Genomic DNA, 20,051 nt, shown 5'->3' with positions numbered 1-20,051 from the left:
AGCTATTTCAGTTGTTTTTATGCATTTTATTGAGCTACTTTTACTTATTGAAGTCTACATTAGTATTTGTGGCTATTTTTCCTGTTTACTTTCTTTTTATTCTTGGATAAGAGTCCTTTAGAAGCAAGAAATAAGAAACAGTATTAGTCATTTATTTATCTGTAATTTTCCTCCGGAGCCCCTACACAGGGGACATGGAGCTCTGAAGCAGCCAGCTGCGGCCCCCCCAGCCCGGCCCCCTGCCTGCGGGCCCCTGCGGGCCTCTGCTCCGGGGGCCCCCGGACTGTTTGGGTCCCTGTTCCTGGTATGCGCCCAGTCATTTTACGTTTGCGTCTCAAATCGACTTTTCGTCCTGTGAATCGCAGCTGATTTTATGAGTACTGCGTCGTGGAAAGCAGGGCAGCCCTGACAGGAGCTCCGCCGTGACTCCTCCTCTCTCCGGCTGCGCTCTGCTCCGTCCCCCTCCCCCTCCTCCCCGGATCCAGCAGCAGCAGCAGCAGGAGCACAGGAGCTGCCGTGCCTCGTCTTTCACGGAGGAGATCCCGAAAGCCGGAGGAAACAGCGAAACCCCGAACAGCCATGGCAGAGAACGCCGGCTTGGAGAACCACCGCATCAAGAGCTTTAAAAACAAGGGGCGCGATGTCGAGGTGAGTGGACTCCCCGCCGCGGCAGTCCGCGTGAAGAAGTGGACGAGTTTAATGTTAAAGAACAGCGGCAGTGTGCGGGCCTGTGTGTGTGTGTGTAGAGCCCGGCCCCGGCGGCAGTGTGCGGGCCTGCGTGTGTGGAGCCCGGCCCCCGGTGGCAGTGTGCGGGCCTCTCGTGTGTGGAGCCAGGCCCCCGGTGGCAGTCTTGCGGGCCTCTCGTGTGTGGAGCCCGGCCCCGGCGGCAGCTGCTTACCGACCGGCTAGCCGCAGCTTAGCTCCGTGTGCTATGTGAGGGTTCGCCATCAGCGGCGGCGTCCAGTCGGCTGGAAATTAAACGACGACCACAACAGCTGACAGGCTGCCAGCACTGCCACACCAATCCACAATATTTTATTTTTACGAGCCGCGGGGAAGACGAGCGCTGGACTTTATAAATCGCAGTGCTCGAGCGCCGGGCGGCGGAGCTGTCACTGCCAGCTAGCGGAGGCTATGCTAGGCGGATGGACGCCGGTCGCGAGCGAGGCTCGGCCTACCCGGCACCTTAATCTTCATATTTTCTCTCTTTTACACCCCGCTCACCCGCTGCAACACCAAGCGCCGATTCAGAAACGTCACATCCCGTCTTTATCTTTTGAGTAAAAGGTATATTTATGCGGGTTGAGCTGGCTGCTCCACATCCACCCCAGCCCCTCCTAGTTAGCGAGCTAATGTCAGCCTAGCATGCACTGCCAGGTGAGGCAGCTCCGAGCTGAGCTCCTAACCGGCTGTTTGAAACGGGAATACAATGGAAATCGTACATTTATGTCGGGTTTTATTGCGGGGATTTGAATATGACTAAGACTAAAGCTGTGATTTCACCGTTGGAGCCTAATCCAGCTGAGAGAGTGGACACCTTGGTTAACATTGAGCTCCATCCAGTTCATTCTAACGGTGTGAAATTGGCTTTCTTTCTTTTTCAAATCTTCACAGCTGTGAAGATGTTAATGCCTCAGCTTTGTTGTTGGTCACATCCAATAGATAGCAGCATCAGTAGTGTCCTACATTGGCTGGATATTGCCTCATCATTACACTCACACTTCTAATTTTAAATCAGTACGACAGCGTTTGTCTGCAATGCTTCTTTGACATGATCGCCAAACCATTCGGCGAAGGCTGAGATCTACAGATCAGGATACAGGAAGCTCACTGTGATGGACCAGAGAGGCCTCAATAAATAAGAGAGATCCAAATGATCCACGACACACACGCACACACACAGATCTGTCTCTGTGTCAGGGTTACCAACACACACATGGTTGTGAAGTGTTGCTCTGATCTATTGGTAATCCTGAGATAATCCTCAAACAAAGGTATGTCTGAAAACGGCTCATCAGGCTGGCATGTGAGAGTTCCTCAATCATTTGTAAAAAGAAAAAAAAACTTTCCATAGGGGGGTTGTTTTGAAACTGGGACTCAGTCTGTGAAGCACATGGCTACTATGACAGACGCTTTCTGCCAAGTGCATTCCTGATGCTATTTCAGGCATCTCCAATGTCTGACCCAGGTCCTCTTAAGAGCCTCCGTATGTTTGAATTGAGTTTTTGTACGTGGATGACTCAGACTGAAGCTGGGGGGGGGGGGGCAGTTTGGCTTTTATTTATTTAGGTCAGGCATAACAGATTGCTCTTCATTTCTGACACCATTATGAGCAGGACTCAAATGCAAAGCGGGGAAGGCTCCCATGCTGTTTGTCGTAAGCTCCTTTGTTTTCCAGCGTGTCGTATAAAATGTGGCTCGCTCGCTGGTCAAATCAGTGTATCTCTGTGAGTGTTATTTACACACAGGTCTACGGTAATTGTCATGGTAAGTCTGTGTTTGGATGGCTGTGTAGAGGCCGTTTCATCTGAGTCAGGCTTTATTGTTGTTTTGTGGCGGTTGGGAGACACCTCTCCACAGCCTTCTGAGTTATGGCTGTCCCAGATTACGTAAGAAGCTATTTAGGAAGGCAACATGAACCTCTTCAAACAGTCACAAGATCTCGGACCATCTCAGACTGTTCTAGATCCTGTGGAAACGCACACTCACAAATACAGCGATCACTTCAACACTTTCTCAGTTTGTCATACGTCTGACTTTCAGCCGCATTAGCGGAAGCTTTGCTGCTGCTCAGAGGATTCAGTCGCCACAAAATGAAATAAAGAAATGGGAGTCTGACCATGTTGTTGCTTTGTCAATATGAACGGATATGACGTCCTGAAGCTTGAAATAGTTTACTGATGGGATGTTTGAAGCGCTCAGGATGAACTCCACATACATCACTAAAATGAGCTTTTACCTTTTAATTTGCACAAGTAAGAAGATGTTTTAATGTTCTTCCGTTTCTTTGTTTTAGACTATGCGAAGACATCGAAATGAGGTGACGGTCGAGTTGAGAAAGGTAAGAAAAGACACACACCTCACCAAAATATTACACATGCCTTGTGTGCCACAAAATTCATGCAACGAGCTGGAGGTGTTGTGAGAACTAAAGAATTTTCCATCGATTACATGTCTTGAACAGTTTTCCCTCTCTTGTTGGGTTAAATTGTTTCATCCATCCATGTCCAGCAGCTGTGTTTACATGCGTGCAGGTGATGGGAATGTGAGACTGATCGAATGAAAAAACCTAATGTAAACTCGTCTGTTGGATGATTCCATCCAACAGACGAGTTGTGTCTGGAAAAATGTCATTCTGATTTCTGCCGATCTTTCCTCTGAAAAAAAAATCTATGTACATTATTCATTGGAAAATATAGATTTTTTATTTTTTTTTGGGGTGCTTTAGTTTTCAAAAGAAACCAGTTCAATTAGTCAAGCGACCAAGTCCATCTTTAATCCTGGCGACTGCCTGATGAGGCTGGTTCTAGGATCATATGCACATTTCACTACCAACATCACACTGCGAAGCATTATGGGATTGAGCCACTGGCTCAATGTGATGAATGTCTTCGCACAGATGAACAGATTAATCTGATCACTTTCCTCATGTAAACGGAACAACCTGAGTTTTGTTGAAAGATTTTGAAAATAATTTTCCCACAGATGTACTTATTTATTTACTTCTTGCAGATTATTATGCTTTCATTTTAGTGCGAAATGGGTTTGACCGTTCTTTCTGTCTGTATAAAGAAAGCTGTCAGTATTGTGGTCTAATTAATTATACATGGTCTGTTTCACCAGTTTATTTGAAATCTCATCAGAATGAAACAAAGTCCCAGTGATTAGAACAGCAGCATGGATTGAATCCTTGACTAGCAGTGTATATACACAGAGGGCGGGTCATGAGCAGGATGTGAACCTTCAGCCCGACAGGTCGCGCTCACACACCGGCTCCTGACTCGGGAGATAATGTAAAGGGGTTGTTCAGAACAGCATCTTGTATTTTATTTCAGACATTGCATATCTTCTCATTCATAAAGGTCAAAATAGGCTTTTCCGGAAATTTCATCAACCAGTCTTCGTCATATTTAGTCATAAAAATGGATAATTCATTGAAACTGTTTGTCACATTTTAGCCCAGTAATGTTTTGACGCAGGGGGCTGGTAGTGGCCAGCACGTTCAGCATATGTGGCCAGCGATTTCAATTTGGTTACTTTAAATTGAGCTTTTTTTTCCTGTAAAAATAAAATAACCCCTTCAAGTAATGAAAAACAATTCAATTAAAGAATAAGACACTATGCCCAGAAAAAAAAGCAGCAGCAAACCAGAGAAATATGTTATACTTCTTAATTTGGTTAATATGAAGAAAATCAAAGATCATCTCTAAAATTTAACCTGATCATAATATGAACTTGCCAACTATATTTTTGAGATCTTGCTCCATGTGGCTGAATGATTTATGCCTATGAAAATGTAAATAGTGTGATAAGAATCCACTGTGATCTGTAAGTTGTAAAGTACACGGTGAACTGAGACATAAAGCAGTTCCTTAATTCAATTATCAGTTATCTTATGAGTTGTAAAAGGATAGTTCATTAAATGTTAACTTCGTAATACTTTGTTTCACTGAGACAAAGATGGATTTAAAGTTCTAGTTGTTTATATAATGTAATTATTTTACTGGTTCGGCCCACTTAAGATCAAATTGCGCCGTCTGTGGCCCATGAAGTAACATGAGTTGGACACCCCTGCTTTAGATTTTTGATTGTTTTAGTTTGGCTCATAAGAATAAAGATGTGCCCCTAAGTATCCTCTCTTGTAATATTAAACCATATTTGCAATTCAAAAAACACATTGTGAGTAGCAATTATATTTATGAGGTTTACTCCAATGAGAGGACTGTGCCAGCTTTGGGCTCATTTTAGTTTGAGATCCGTGGGTTAATAATAAGAAAAAAAAAAAAAAGAATTCCATTCAAGGTACCATGTTCTTTATAGGGGAAGCAGCATCTTGCTTTGATTTGAGCCTGCAATAAAACGTCGCTATTTGTGACACCTGACTACTCCTGAGCTTTATTTTCTTGAATAAGTACAGTAACTACATCGTGATCCTCAGCTGTCCGCCACAGAATAAATTAAATTATGTTCTAATGTCAAAGTGTAATACTTTCTATCCTCTGCTAGTGGGTTTTTCCCACACTCGTGTAAAATTACAGTCATCTTGGGATGATTTGTTGTCACGCTCTGTAAAGGTGAGGTTACATGTGTTCAACAGGCGTGACACCCAGTGGCTGCTTAGTGCAGGCAAATATGCCCAAATGTGAACCAAATGAGGGGTTTTCTATCCAACACTGGTGTAATTTCACAAATCGATCCTGTGCCGAGTCTCCGTTGTGTTTTGGTGACATTTAACATCAGCTGCATGGTTCAAGAGAGTGAAACGGAGTGTGGTTCGTTAGTTCCGCGCGTCAATGTCCCACTGCTTTTACTTCTAGTGTGAAATGTAGAAAAATAAACTCAAAGCCCAAAGTCACTTCTGGTTAGTTGAGTCTGCAGTAACTGAGGAATTCATTTGAAAGCTAATTATTACAGTTGAAGCAGACTAAATATCCCCAAATATTACTAAAATACAAGTGATTTCTCATTCAGGAGTTACATAATCAACATAGTAGACACACTTTATTAAAGCTTATGCTATGATCACTACATAAAACACGAGAAATAACTCAACGATTTGGAAAAGTAAGGTTTGTGTTGAAGGGCTCAGCTTTGTAATATTATGTTCTTTATTGTGAAGATGTGGCCATGTTTCAAATGTTAAGTGCGTTTCAGCAGTAGCTTTGTATTTGGAATTATTCGTCCTTCAAAAACAACAAGACAATCCAAAGAGTTTTGTTTTAGTTATTTTCTGAACAGACAACATATTGCATCCATTCTGCTCAGCCTCCCTCTGGAGGAACACGGTTACTGAGCGTCACCCTGCAGCTCCCACAGGATGGATTCTGCGTCTGGTTATTGGACGTCGCTCGGACCCTCTGGTGTCTCCCCGGAGGAAAATGTTGGATCTTTTACAGTAAAAAAAAAGTGTCGATGTGGTGCACCGCGAGTTTGGCTGTGCAGTCAAGTGCTTGTGCTTTTATTAGACTACTATGAGAAGTACAAAGACACTATTTTCACTCATAAACTAGACTATTGTTGACCTTTCCAGTCCTGATAACCAAATAGAGACACTAAATCAGTCCTATCACCCTGATGTGGATGACTTTTGTCTAAGATACCTGGAAAAAAACCCCTTTTTTTTTTTGTTATGTGTAAAAGCAAATCCACGTTTTGCAAAAGAAAGTTGGACTTTATAAGGCCATTTAAAAAGTACAAGGAGTAAGTGCTTCCTGGACTCGTTGTGATTTGACACTCAGAGCTGCTTCAGTGACGCTTGCAGTGAGAGAGCCTCCGTGGCCTGCTGGAGTATTTCTAGCTGATATTAATGCATGTTTTTAAAGCGTGAAGACAAAGTCACAGGGAAGCTGTTGCTTGGAATCGGAGATACAGTACTGAGGACAGGGCCTGGCTCCTCAGTCTGCTCAGTGAGGTTCAGCACATCAATAATAGTGTGTCAACGTGCTCTGAGGCTTTGAATGCCGTTGATGTGCTGCCTTGAGAAATCGGCTCTTTCAAGCACCTGTTTGTCTTGCTGGTCGCTCTAAGGTTGTTTACATTTTCTTTTTTTATGTTGAAGGCTGATCTTGAAACGAATGAATGAGTCACATCTTGTACAGGTTGAGATGTCTTTGTCTGTGCAAGTTATTACATTTGAAAACAGGACGCACAATCCTTTTCGTCGTGAAGAATTTTATTGTAGATCCTGTCAGGAAATATAATTATTTGTAGTGTGCAGTGTATCCTCTTGCTCTGTGAGGCTACGTTCACACACCGCAGACAAACATCTTTGCCCTTCTTCTTGTTGATCTTCTTCCCTCATAATTTGGTCTTAATTTGCGTCAGCTTTTGGTTGTGCAACAGCTTCAATCTTGACACACACTGACGTGTAGCGTTCATATTTATGGTGCTTATGTGAACTTTCTCCTGCAATCTCGGGTCACATGAGGTCTTTAAAGTTTTCTCTCTACAGTCTGATGGCAGGCAAACATAAAACTTAGGATGCAAATCGACTGCCTTTTTAAGGTGTCTTCCTTGGTGTTTTACACTCACCGCATCAGCTATAATAGAATAAAAAAATGGCAAATAACTAAAAACAATGTGGAGTAAATACAAGGGTTAAGATAAAGTGTGGAACTCGGGTGTGGGTCAGGTCTGAAATAACCCCCACTGAATGTGCGGAGTAACTCTAAACAGAAGTTGCGTACTGACCCGGGTACAAACTGACCTCTATGTTTCTAGTTATGTCATTTCAGAAATTCAGACACACTGTGTCCTGGAAGTGGAAAAATGAGCCGGTAGAGGCAGGTTGCTGGTTCTGCTAATCTTGTGTGAGACATAAATTCACTGTGCTTAGTTTATAACCCAAACATGTTTTCAAACGAGGAGATTTGCAGAGGAAGTCACAATATCCCAATGTCACGCTTGTGAATGAATATATTGTAAGGTTGTGCTCCTATCCGGAAGGTTTGGGGCGACATAGGCACGGTCATATGTGTTGAAGCCTGAAACGTCACTGCTGCTGAGGTGGTCATAAAGTCTAGCACATTTTATCCAACTGGATCAGAGCAGCGAGACGCACTGCACTGGCTGATTAGTCATCAGTGACGCACATCAGCATGATGCACTGGAATGTAGGGCAAGGGAATCTCCTCCTACCACTGACTCACAAGCCCCCAAGATCCACTCCCAGTGTATATGTGCTCCATGGGGTCGCTAAGTGTGTGCGGGGTTAATGGGTGAAGGTTCAGTGTCCTTCAAAGATGAGTGTGTGTGCTTGTTGCGTGGATTAGCACGCAGGCAGTTTTCTCTGGATTAACGACTTTGGAACAGGATTTCCAACATGTAGGCCACATTGCAAAAAGTAAAAGTTTAGAGGAAAGAGTGGGGGGAAGCGTTCTTTGAGGTGGGCTTAGATTCACTGGGTCTTTCAGTCTTCTTCAGTGCATTAATGAATTGTCTCCCCCCCCATGACTCTTCTGTCTTTTCTCCTCTTGTCAGAACAAACGAGACGAACATTTACTGAAGAAGAGAAATGTCCCGCAGGAGGAAAGTCTGGAGGACTCTGATGTCGACTTAGACTTCAAAGGAGTAAGTGTGGGTGTGCGTTGGGTGTGTGAGCGAAGGAGACACGACTGTTTAGACGACGGCCCAAAATGTATGTGTGTTATACACACACACACACACACACACACACACACACACACACACACACACACACACACGTGTGTAAGAAGCTTTTCAGTCCGGTAAGTGTTGAATTTGTTTAGCTAACAGAATAATGTGGAGTCCAGAAACAGATTATAAGGCTCCCACAAATCCCAGAGTGCTGATCACAGCATCAGAGAGCCAGTCTGGGATTACTGAGCTGAAGAGACAGGAGAAACTGACACAGTCTGAATTGTCCCAAAAAATGTGAGAAGTAAAGTGTCGGTGTAGCGAGGAGAACTGATGCTGTCTTCACTGTCAGTATTGATTTGAGCTTTTAATCTACTGACAGAACCTTTGTTCATCCCCAATCAAAGAAATGTGGCTGAGGACACAGTTTTATGGGAACTGGAGTCATAAGTTGTTGCTGTCACCGTGTGATGCAACAAGGAATCCATCAAAGTCGGTACAAGAGAAGACTGACATCTTGAGATACGGACGGATCCTTAAACTTTATTGCTCTGACTGAGAATTCGAGCTGGAATAAAATGCGGAGCTCGTCTCTTTTGGCCCGGAGGAAAATATGTTGCAGCTCACTGTGATTACCTTCAACCTATTTCAGGTGAAAGCCTGAAAAACCTATAATCCACAGGTGCTCATACAGGGAACACCTGAGTGAAGTTTCAAGGAAACCATTTGAGAACACATCAGTACATTTCTGTGAGGTTTTGTGAATCCAGGGTCAGCTGAGTATGGTGTTACACTTTTCTTTTTTGTTCTGCAAAAATATTTCAAACATCCGCAGGTCAATGTCAGATCCGTTCCAGCTTGTTTGCAAAAACTGCTGAAAAGCTGCCTTTTTTTAAATTTTTTTTATTTTTTTTTTTAGGTGTTCTTGAAGCCAGGATTAATGTTCTGCATTATATATATATATATATATATATATATATATAGTAGAATTAGTGGAAAATCGTGAACAGAAAGTAACTCTTAATCATCTTGTGTGTTATTTGGTTAAATGCTGATGACGGCAGAGTGCTAATTCTTCTTTTCGTTTTTGCAGCAAAATGTTACGCTTGATGCCATCTTACAGGTAATTATCTATACTAATGTTTTTAAAAGCCTCTCCCAGATGTTTCCTTAATCTTTCCCCGCTGGGCGCTAACATTGGCTCTTTCTCACGACAGAACGCAACAAGTGACAATGCAGTTATACAGCTCAGTGCCGTGCAGGCGGCCAGGTGAGCCACTCACAAAACGCATCCAATAAGCCTGTAAGCTTTTTTTCTTTACTTGTCTTTAAGACGTCTTTGTGCTTGTTTTCAGAAAACTGCTCTCCAGCGACAGAAACCCTCCCATTGATGACTTGATAAAGTCTGGGATTTTGCCCATTTTAGTCAAATGCCTGGAAAGGGACGACAAGTAAGTGTGCAAACGAGGCATTTCGTTTCCTTTCCCTTCGTACACAACAGACCGATGGTTCTCTTTGACGTGGCGCCGCCGTGTTTTTCAAGGATTACGGATGATACGGCATCCGGCCTTCGCTACTACGTTGGCTTTGAGTGCGTGAGACATGTTTCCCACTGTGTCCACACGTGAGAGTGTGTGGAGGCATGCGGGGCAGCTGGCTGGTCCTCTCGGTACAAGCCAAGCCAAATATATCAACATTCCTGTCTCTCGGAGTTCCCAAATTCCCAGGACCTTGTGTCCACTGAGAGGGCAGACTGGATCGTTAGGGTGGAAGAACTTGTGAAGCTCTGGTCCTGGCAAGCCAGAAGAGATAGTATCGCATTAGACTATGTTTATTGGTGCAGTGTAATGAATGTGGATTAATCAGATAAATTTTCTGTGGTGGAGATAGCGTTCTGGCAGGAAGCCAAGCATGTTGACTTTGACATTGGGCTTAAACATGCAGCATAAACATATCCTATCTTTATGTAAAGTCTGCTTTTTGGGACTTGAGAATGAAACCGGGTTGAAAATCAAGCCTGTGTGTCTACAAACAACCCCTTTGGTAAAACTTTTGAGGAGCTCTACATTTCCTTGATTATTGGATGAAAGATGCAGCTTGAGAAACCGAACGGAAGCTCCAGATCATGTTTGTCTGATAATGCGTTTATCCGGGTAGACGTACTCGGCATCCTTTGCCACAATCCAGTAGCATTTGGCTGGTGGGTGGTGTGAGGATCACTTGCAAGTGTGTGAACATTTTCTGTTGCGTCATGTCTTTTTCTTAAATGGACGGTCGTCTATTGTGAGCTCAACCTCTCTCTGCCCATCAGCATGATATGTAGATCAGCATTCATGCTGTCAGATGTGTATCTATCAACACACACGGCACTCGCAAGGCTTCGATGATTTGGAAACTGTTGGTAAATAATCCTGTTGTGAAATAAAAGGGCCAGAAACCCAAACTCGTCATCAACAATCTATAAGAAAGTTAAATCTAACAGTGAAATACCAAAATAACTGTGTAATGTGTGTTCAGGGACTTGAATCAGCCTTGAAACTGAGATAACGTTAATCTTCCGTTGCTCTTAACTCAGCCTCCTCACACCATGGAAATATTTAAACAAGTTGTTTTTCTTTTCTCGTCCCAGTCCCTCTCTTCAGTTTGAGGCAGCTTGGGCTCTGACCAACATTGCATCCGGGACGTCGGCACAGACTCAGGCTGTGGTTAAATCCAGTAAGTTTGCCCTTCACCCCCCCACCCCCACCCCCACCCCCCCTCACAGTCTGTGTTTACACACTGTCTGCAATTTACACAGAAAGCAGATTTGGGTTTCTTTTTTTCTTCTTTCCACCCAGTAAGGCATGATGACTTTTAGATTGTTGCCGTTTATCAAAAGGAGGCAGATAGGTCAAACATCTAACAAGCCTTTATGATCAGTATGTCTTAAAATGTGGCATCTTTTATAGCTCAGTCAGATTTGGGCATTTCAAGTGGTAATTACAATTCTTAACATCCCTTTGAGAATAATTTATTCCTATTAGATACTGTTAATTTTTAATGACTGAAAGAAGTTAGTATTAATCAAACTGCCAATGTTTGTTTTTTTTTTTTGGGGGGGGGGGTTTGGCGGGGGCTGCTGCTTTAGGTATGATTTAACATTTAATGAATGAAATGAAAAATGATCCGAATCTACTTTGTCTTTTATGTCCGTGCACATCTTGTCTGGCTCAGTCTGCGCTAAACAGATTAACACGACTTGAAGTGTGCAAAGTGTGGAAAGGCTGCCAATCACATCAACTTCTCTAAATTCGAGGTTACCTGCTTATTTTCCATGTTTTTACTTTTTTTTCTGTTAAATGCGCCACTTAGTAGCTATTAGCATGAACTTCAGATCCATCCTTGATGCAGCTTAGCATCTTTCAATCACTAATCTACAGTTGGATCGACATTTGGCACATTTTCTGTATAATTGGCTGTCCGCTTTACTTTCCTCATTTTAAATAAATCTGCACACAGCTGAAATTGCTCCTCTGCATTTGGGGCCGTTAGCTCATTGGCTCAAACTCTGTCAGCACATTTCAGAAAGTGATTGTGAAGTGAGTTACACGCCGTTTAGTTTTTAACCCATCCGTAAGTCAACCCGTTAAGTGTTGTATGTTGCATTTCATGTCCTCACAGTGCGGCTGCGTTACTGCTTGTTAGTGCTCATGATTGACATTTAATTCGCTCGTAGTGTACACACTCTGCCTTCAGGAATACCTTTGGTGTTTCCACCAGGAGGTTCTTATTCTCCGTGGGGTTTTTTCTGCTTGAATAACGGGTTAAATAAACAAACTGTATAGGGATTTGTTTTCCCTCTGCACTGTAAACATGTTCCTGTTCTCTTAAATAAACAGTGTTATGTTCACAGTCTTGATTTATTCATTTTTTTAAACATTTGCTTTTATTGTGACCAAGAACAAGGCTGATCATTGAAGTTGTTCTTTGCTTGTGCAGATGCAGTGCCCTTGTTCCTGCGACTGCTACACTCTCCTCACCAGAACGTATGTGAACAGGCAGTATGGGCCTTAGGAAACATTATCGGTGAGTGTCGCTCTGCACTGACGACTGGATGGAAGCGGATCTCTGGAGTTGTGTTGAATTGTGAGTCTCTACTCTGCGCAGGTGACGGTCCACAGTGCAGGGACTACGTCATCTCCCTGGGTGTGGTCAAGCCCCTGCTTTCTTTCATCAACCCATCAATCCCAATCACCTTCCTCCGCAATGTAACCTGGGTCATTGTTAACCTTTGCCGCAACAAGGATCCTCCACCCCCCATGGAGACTGTGCAAGAGGTGGGTGTGTGTGCGTGTGCGTGTGTGCGCAGACGTCCATGTGGTGGACAGATGGATGCATCTTTGTAGTCGACTCTGTCTCTGCAGGCTGAGTCACAGAACTTTTTCAGAACCTCCTCAGTAGCCAAAGCAGCTTCATCACCCAGGGGACTCTCTGACTATAAAGCTCTGTTGGCATCAGCTGAAGTTTCCTCTCAAGTTTTTTTTGTTGTATTGCCCTGAATTACCTTCATCTCAATATATTCCACCTACATCCAACTCACTTACCGCCTGCTTGTCTTTCCCCCTGCAGATTCTGCCTGCTCTTTGTGTGCTAATATATCACACTGATATTAATGTAAGTATCAGATTGAAACGTGATTATCCAAGTGTTCAGTGTGAAGTGATTTTGGGTGGTTGCTGAAGAATCTCTTTCGTCGTGTGCTCAGATCCTAGTCGACACAGTGTGGGCTCTGTCTTATCTGACGGACGGAGGCAACGAGCAGATCCAGATGGTCATTGATTCTGGAGTCGTTCCATTTCTTGTGCCTCTCCTCAGTCATCAGGAGGTTAAAGTTCAGGTGAGACTTTTTTTTTTTTCATATTCTTCATTGTCATGCTTCATCAATTCAATACGCTTGGGATGCTGAAGTTTGCTCCTCTTCCTGTGTAGACGGCAGCTCTGAGGGCAGTGGGAAATATTGTGACGGGGACAGATGAGCAGACGCAGGTGGTCCTCAACTGTGACGTCCTCTCACACTTCCCCAACCTGCTCACACACCCGAAAGAAAAGATCAACAAGGTATGTGTTGTGACGTCTCCCACTTACACAACCGTTGAGCCCATGATTGGAGTTCAGACTACAAATTTGTCGTTCTCATCCTCGCACTGACTGAATGGATTAAATCGAAACTGAAACGTGTTTGTGAAGCGGCTCCGTTGCCTTAAGTAAAAGATGTGAAAGTGTAATGTAGATTGTGTGAAATCCAGAAATGACTCGCACATCGAGGGAGTATCTGTGTGTGCGTGGGGGCTCTGGTGCAGCTTTTAACCATTGGCGGTTGGTCTGTTTCCAGGAAGCGGTCTGGTTCCTGTCCAACATCACAGCTGGGAACCAGCAGCAGGTCCAGGCTGTGATCGATGCCGGCCTGATTCCTATGATCATCCACCAGTTGGCAAAGGTTTGTTCCTCGTCAAGAGTGCAGAAGAGAAGTCCAGCTTTACATCCACTGCGCCTTCTGTTCAGCTTTCCTGGCAGAATCAAGCAGACGAGCATAACCGAGCCTCGTACTCGGATCTTGACAAATGAAATGTACACCGTGAATGTTAATGCAGCCCAGCTCTTCTTGGCAAAATACTGTTTTTGTTCCTCTCAGTGACAGCCTGTCTCTCTACAGGGTGACTTTGGCACTCAGAAGGAGGCAGCATGGGCCATCAGCAACCTCACCATCAGTGGGAGGAAAGACCAGGTGAGACGGCTTTGGGGACCAGTGATGTAGAAAGTTGGCGCAGGTCTTTGCATTTGCCGCTCGGCAGCAGGCTGGCGCTTTTGTCAGACAGGCGGTTTAAAAAATTGAAGCATTAACAAGTGAAATCGGAGTTGATTGTGAGTGAATTTTAACCTCCTCCACACTTGCAGCCATGCATTTATGTTGTAATCAAGTATGGATGCGGTGTGTATGTGTGGGCTGGTGTAGGTGGAGTACCTGGTGGAGCAGAATGTCATCCCTCCGTTCTGTAACCTGCTGTCGGTGAAGGACTCCCAGGTGGTTCAAGTTGTGCTGGACGGCCTCAAGAACATCCTCATCATGGCAGGAGACGAAGCCAGTACCATCGCAGAGATCATAGAGGAGTGTGGAGGTCTGTGTCCCTCTTCTCATCCTTCTTGTCCTCTCATATTTAAGCTGTTGTACTTTTCCTTTCTGAGGACCATTTGTAAGATCATTGCTTTATATTCTTCCATTTCAAATAGTATATCCTGACGAGCCTCGCAAGAAATGTCAGCTTGCATTTCAGACTCTGTGTTGAGCTCCTGCTGCAGCTCCTTCAGTGTTGTTGGTTTTATTAATAACCAAACTGTGTTTGTTTGTTTTTTTTTTAGGTTTGGAGAAGATAGAAAATCTCCAGCAGCATGAGAATGAGGATATCTACAAACTAGCCTTTGAGATTATTGATCAGTACTTTTCAGGAGACGATGTAAGTTCACCTCGGGTGATTTTATCTTATTTTTCCTTTGTCTTCAAAAACAAACTTCTCTCATGTGGCCTGTCACTGTGTCACTCTCTAGATTGATGAAGATCCCAGCTTGATCCCCGACACCACTCAAGGAGGAACCTTCAACTTTGATCCAGCTTCCAACATGCAAACGAAGGAGTTTAATTTCTAAAAGCCGGGATGCTTGTTTCAACCAGTTGCACGGGTACTCTGTAATCCCAGACATTCATCCATCTCTCCTCATCTGGCAACCTGGTACAGAAGGATTTACCCAACATCACTTCGCACATGGAAACTCACCACTGAAGGGTTTACCCGCCCCCACCTCTGCACTGTGGGGAGATTTTTTTTTTGTTTTTTGTTTTTGAAAATGGTCATCCTTCACTGAACACTACAATCTTTCATAGGAGTCCTGGTTATTCAAAAGGCACCATCACAATCTGGCAACCTGCTTCACGAGGATTGTCAGCGTTCTCTGCCAGTGCTTCTAAATATCAAACAAAAACGAAACCAGAAGGAAAACAAAGCTTTCGTGGCAAGATGCAATTGCCAAATGTCAAGTCCTCACAAAGACAAAGCACATTTTCAGACACACACACACACACTCACACACACACATTATAAACGCACACTTTTTGACACTTAGAATATGTGTGCATACTTCTGTTAGAAGACGTCATATCACTTATGGGGAAGAAATACTGCTGTTTGTTTGTGGTTTATTACTTTGTGCTTTCCCTCCCCCGGATTGTCCTCTGGTGTGACTTCACCCTTTGCGCACGCACACTGGCATCAAAGTACACACAGGAGACGCACTTAGTCCCACCGATCCCTGTCGACCAGGCGCACCAACACCCCCCCCTCCTCTTTCTCCCCACCCAGTTTAAAGAGTTAATCCCAGAGCTTAAGCCATGATTAACCACGGACCCCCGCTGCCCTCCTCGGAGCGGTCCTCGGCCAGGTGGAGGAGTGAAAGGGCTCTAAAGCAAAATGAGGACTCCGTGGCAAAACTGACCGACGGGACTTCTGACTCAGTGACGTCCCTTTTTTTTTCTTTTTCTTTTTTTTTTAAACGTGACCTCTGTTGAATTATCAAAACGTAATGTTTGTTTTAAAAAAAACAAAACAAAAAAAAATGCAACAAAGTCATCAAAAATGTGAATAAAATGCCATAACTTTTTTTCTCTCTCCTCCAATACAACTCTAAGACCTGCTAACTGCCTGCTGCTGATTCAGCAGAGTGACCACATTTCTTTTTTTTTGTTTTCATGGACGTGAATACGTGTCACGGGAGGACGCGCCTCTGGGTGGAGGCACAGAGACTTTAGAGAAGAGGAACATGTCGGCTGTAACTTTCACCCCCCCGCCGCCGCCGCCCCCCCCACTGGACATCCGTCGTGCAGCGTGAGCTTGGTCACGTTGGTGTGATCCAGTGAACTATTTGTTTGCTCGGGACTCCCCTGTAATGTGAAACTCTTGAAAGGTGTGTTTGTGGGGTGGGGCGGGGGGGGGGGGGTTGTTAACAAAACATCTAACTAAAATCGTCCTCAATATCAGACTCTAAGGTTGTTTTAATTTTTGGAAACACGTTCTAAAAACATATTAGTTACATGTTTCAGCTACTTCTGCTCGAGTCTGTGGAGATGACTGATGTCTGTTTTTCCTTTTCTTTTTTTTTAATTTTCTTTTAGTCTTATGCACACGTCTGAGAGGCATAACGATGTCTGCCTGCAGAAAGGGACCTATACTCATGAAAGACTAGACTTATAAAAGGAGTACAGGTCCTGATCTTTACAGTACTTAACTACTTCCAATGAAGAGGTCACACGTCATCACTCGATTTGAATAATTGTAAAAAAAAAAAAGAATAAAATGTGATGTGTATCTCTCCTTGCCGTCTAATGAATATATATGAATATATTTACATAAAGCCTGTACAAAGCTGCTGCAGCTGACAGTCATTGGATGGACGATATCTGTCAAAAGATGGCTGGGGAGGGTTTTTGTTGAAGCAATATTTTATTTTATTTTTTCTTTGACTTGCATATGTATTGTGATGATATGCTGATAAATTGGAACAGGCTGTTTTGGATTTTTCTTTCTTATATTTTTTTGTTTGTTTTTCTTGGTGGTGACGGGCTGTTTTAAAATGTACCGTCCCACGTCCCGGGACTCGTGCGGGTTCGGGTTTAAAGTGTCAAAGCTTCAAACCCTGGCCCTCGGTCCTGGTTATGGAAGACTTCTTCGATCCCCCGGTTGGCTGCTAAATACTCAGAGGGGTTCAGAGTGTGGGCGGGGTCACAATGGGGTTTTAAAGTATCGGGGTAGGGGTTGTCGTAAGCAGCCCGGGCTTGTTTTTGGGACTAGCTGTTTATTACTGAACAAAAAGTATAGAGAGGGTGTACAGTCATGAACTAGCAGACTAGACCGAGCCACTTTAAAGATTTACAATTGCGTTGCCTTGTATCTGAATTAGATACAAGCTTATGTTTGTTGCAAGATTTTTACTTGCTAATGAAAAGTTGTTTTAAATAAAATAATAGGAGAAAAGCAACAGACAGCGTTTTGGCCTCTGATTGTTTATATCTTTTTATAAATTTTAGATTGAAATCTTCTCTTTAAGGTGGCTCATTGATGCTTTCAACTCTTGTGCATATTAAAGACAAGAATGAGTTGAAAATCATTGTGCCTTTTGTTTTTCATTTCAACTAAACCTAGGTTTGATTGAATAGAAAATAAACTCTTTGAGCAACCAGAGTCTTTAACACGGGAGACGTGTGGCTGCAGTACTGTGTAGTCTCCCTGTTGTTGGAGTTTGCCGTGGAAATGGTCACTGCTGTGGAGAGTAACCGCTCCCCTCTCATCCACTCAACATTGTAACGCACCGTCTCGAACCACTCATTGCCCTCCTTTAACACCACAAGTCATCATCACCATATTTCAGTCGGGGGATTTTGCGATCTCCTCATCTCGCCCTCAGGACATGATCTGTGTTTCTGATCCTAACCAAAATAAACTTGCTGTTTAGCCGTTGGATCCTTCAAGCTTGCAAGTGTTGTGATTCACGTAAGAAGTGGACGCTTTTTATTTATTTATTTTTTGGTATTTGAATGAGTGCGAATGGATTTCATCTGGGATGGTTTCAAAGCATTTGTGACAAAAACGTGCATAACTTTTCCCCCATGAACTCTAGACTGAGTTAGAGGTTAATGAACCTCTACGAAGCGTGTGATGCGTCTCTTCATGGCATGCAGGAGATCTTCAAATAATAACCTTTAAAGTTAAATGTTTTTCTTTGTTGTGGCGCAGAGTATACGTGATGAAAATGCCTATGTTTTCACAAAACCAAACAATTACTTCTGAAAATGACTACAATCTCAAGAGAAAGATAATTTTAATTAAACCTTCTGGTGCAAAATACAGTGAAGCGTCCAAAAAAAAGCTGTTGCATTATGGGTGTTTTTCCCAAACTCACCCTGACAGCATGGCTTTGAGGAGCGTTTGATAGCAACGAGGGATTTTCCATGGCAGCGTCACCGATACCTCAGCTCGGATGTCAGTGTAGTGTCCACTCCTCAAGAATTTTCTTTAAAAAAAAAAAAAAAAAATGTTTTCATTGAAATTTTCACAATCTGCTTGGTAGTTTGGCCAGATTGGAGCCTCTTGTGGGCCGGTTTTGACCCGCGGATCTTATGTTTGACACCTTGATCTAGCGATTAGGTTGATGCATTTGTCTTAATTAAATTTTGAGGAGAAACCATGTTTTAAAGTGGGAAAGAAAATGTAATTTTAAAACGGAATTTGCTTTACACGTAATGAAAGAAGTGTAGCTCAAACACTAATGCGAAACAGCACAACAGCTACCAAACCATACATACAGAGAGTTAACATACTTTCATTTTAAAGCAGAACACAACGGTTTTTGCTGTTTCATCCTGGAACACAACCATTTTTTAAATGTTTTAATTTTTAAAAGATTTGCAGGATGAGTTTGTAATATGTGCTGACTCATCTTAAACAGGTAAAATATCTTAGTAGCCAACAAAAGGACTTGTTTGAATTTACCCGAACACAGGGTCACAGCCTGTCCTGCAGTGATTCATACTGAAAGCTTGGAATATTATAGTTTCCTTGCATTTGCCCACATAAAGTGAATTTTGCTCTCCTGTGGAGCGTTTTATTAATTAATCTATTTTAATAGCAATATAAGATAAGCAGAACATTAATCCAGCTCGACCCAGATCCAGAATCTCCAGGGTAGCTGCGGCTTCAGCAGGGGTTATTGGTGAGTCAACCTTATCGGTAAAGACAACCGCATTCTTGTTGAGGTATAAATCTGTTTTTTTCATCTTCAGCATGGTGCATTCAGTAAGTCTATTTATTCTTATATGTGCATTTGAAACCTGAGAGGGGACGGTTTTGCTTTGTTTAGGCTGAGCTCTGTTGTCCACCCGTGACGTGGAAAAGATCCCGCTGCCATGTGCAGTTGCTGCAGAGCTTAAGGTTGTTTCCACAGCTGCCATTGATAGGAAGGACCCGCACTGCCGCTTTGGCGATAACTGAGCCAACTCCCGTCATTTCAAGGAGATTCTAATTATTCACCATGATTAGCTTTGGAAATGACTATATTTTGACTGTTCTTATCAGCTGGTATGTGACACTGTTATCTTTCGAGGACAGGGATTCCTGGGTTGTCTGGCCTATCTCCAAAGTCTGGCTTCCTGCTTATGTTTAGCAGTATTGTCGGTAGTTCACCCAACATATGCTGCTTGTGAGTGGAATGACACTTGCAAACTTTCGTAAGCTTTTCTCAGTTGATAGTTTTGTAGTGACATTTTGTACTTTCACATTCAGTTTCAGTATTTTGGCACACGAGGGAGGAAAGAAAGTGGTTCTGATCCCTAGTTTCATTACTGTCAACGGTTTAATCAATCCATTCTTGAACGCTTTGTGGTCTGGGCCAAATGGAATTCCTCTTTAGTGATAGGAAATATTCAGTATTGAGAAACACAGAGGTGTCAGGTCCTTAACGTCCAATGAAGAATTACATGCCTCATGACTAAACTCATTTCTATTTTTGTTGGAGTTATTTATAATGTGGAGCTGCATGGGACTCCTTGCAGCTTTCACAAAATTATGAGTAAATTAAAAATTCTACCTCGCTTTGACTTAGCTTAGGGAATAGATGGTTCAATAGTTCAACCAAATATGCGTCACCTCACCTGC

General features: G+C 43.2%; 1 protein-coding gene across 1 annotated transcript; it reads left to right on the top strand.

The window, feature by feature from the left end:
* The first annotated feature begins 474 nt into the window (after positions 1–474).
* Positions 475–17,495, top strand: kpna3 (karyopherin alpha 3 (importin alpha 4)). Its single transcript, XM_080478756.1, has 17 exons — positions 475–648; positions 3,017–3,061; positions 8,200–8,289; positions 9,410–9,439; positions 9,534–9,586; positions 9,672–9,767; positions 10,946–11,031; positions 12,295–12,381; positions 12,463–12,632; positions 12,925–12,969; positions 13,061–13,192; positions 13,285–13,413; positions 13,688–13,792; positions 14,009–14,080; positions 14,309–14,471; positions 14,713–14,807; positions 14,899–17,495. Exons 1-17 carry the CDS (start codon positions 580–582, stop codon positions 14,995–14,997), a joined length of 1,566 nt encoding a protein of 521 aa, XP_080334882.1. The 5' UTR covers positions 475–579; the 3' UTR covers positions 14,998–17,495.
* The last annotated feature ends 2,556 nt before the right edge of the window (positions 17,496–20,051 follow it).

Source organism: Lipophrys pholis, assembly GCF_963383615.2.
Source record: "Lipophrys pholis genome assembly, chromosome: 13".
NCBI classification, from domain to species: Eukaryota; Metazoa; Chordata; class Actinopteri; order Blenniiformes; family Blenniidae; genus Lipophrys; species Lipophrys pholis.
The sequence above is the reverse complement of the archived record's forward strand: the minus strand, read 5'-3'. Positions and strand labels throughout refer to the sequence as shown.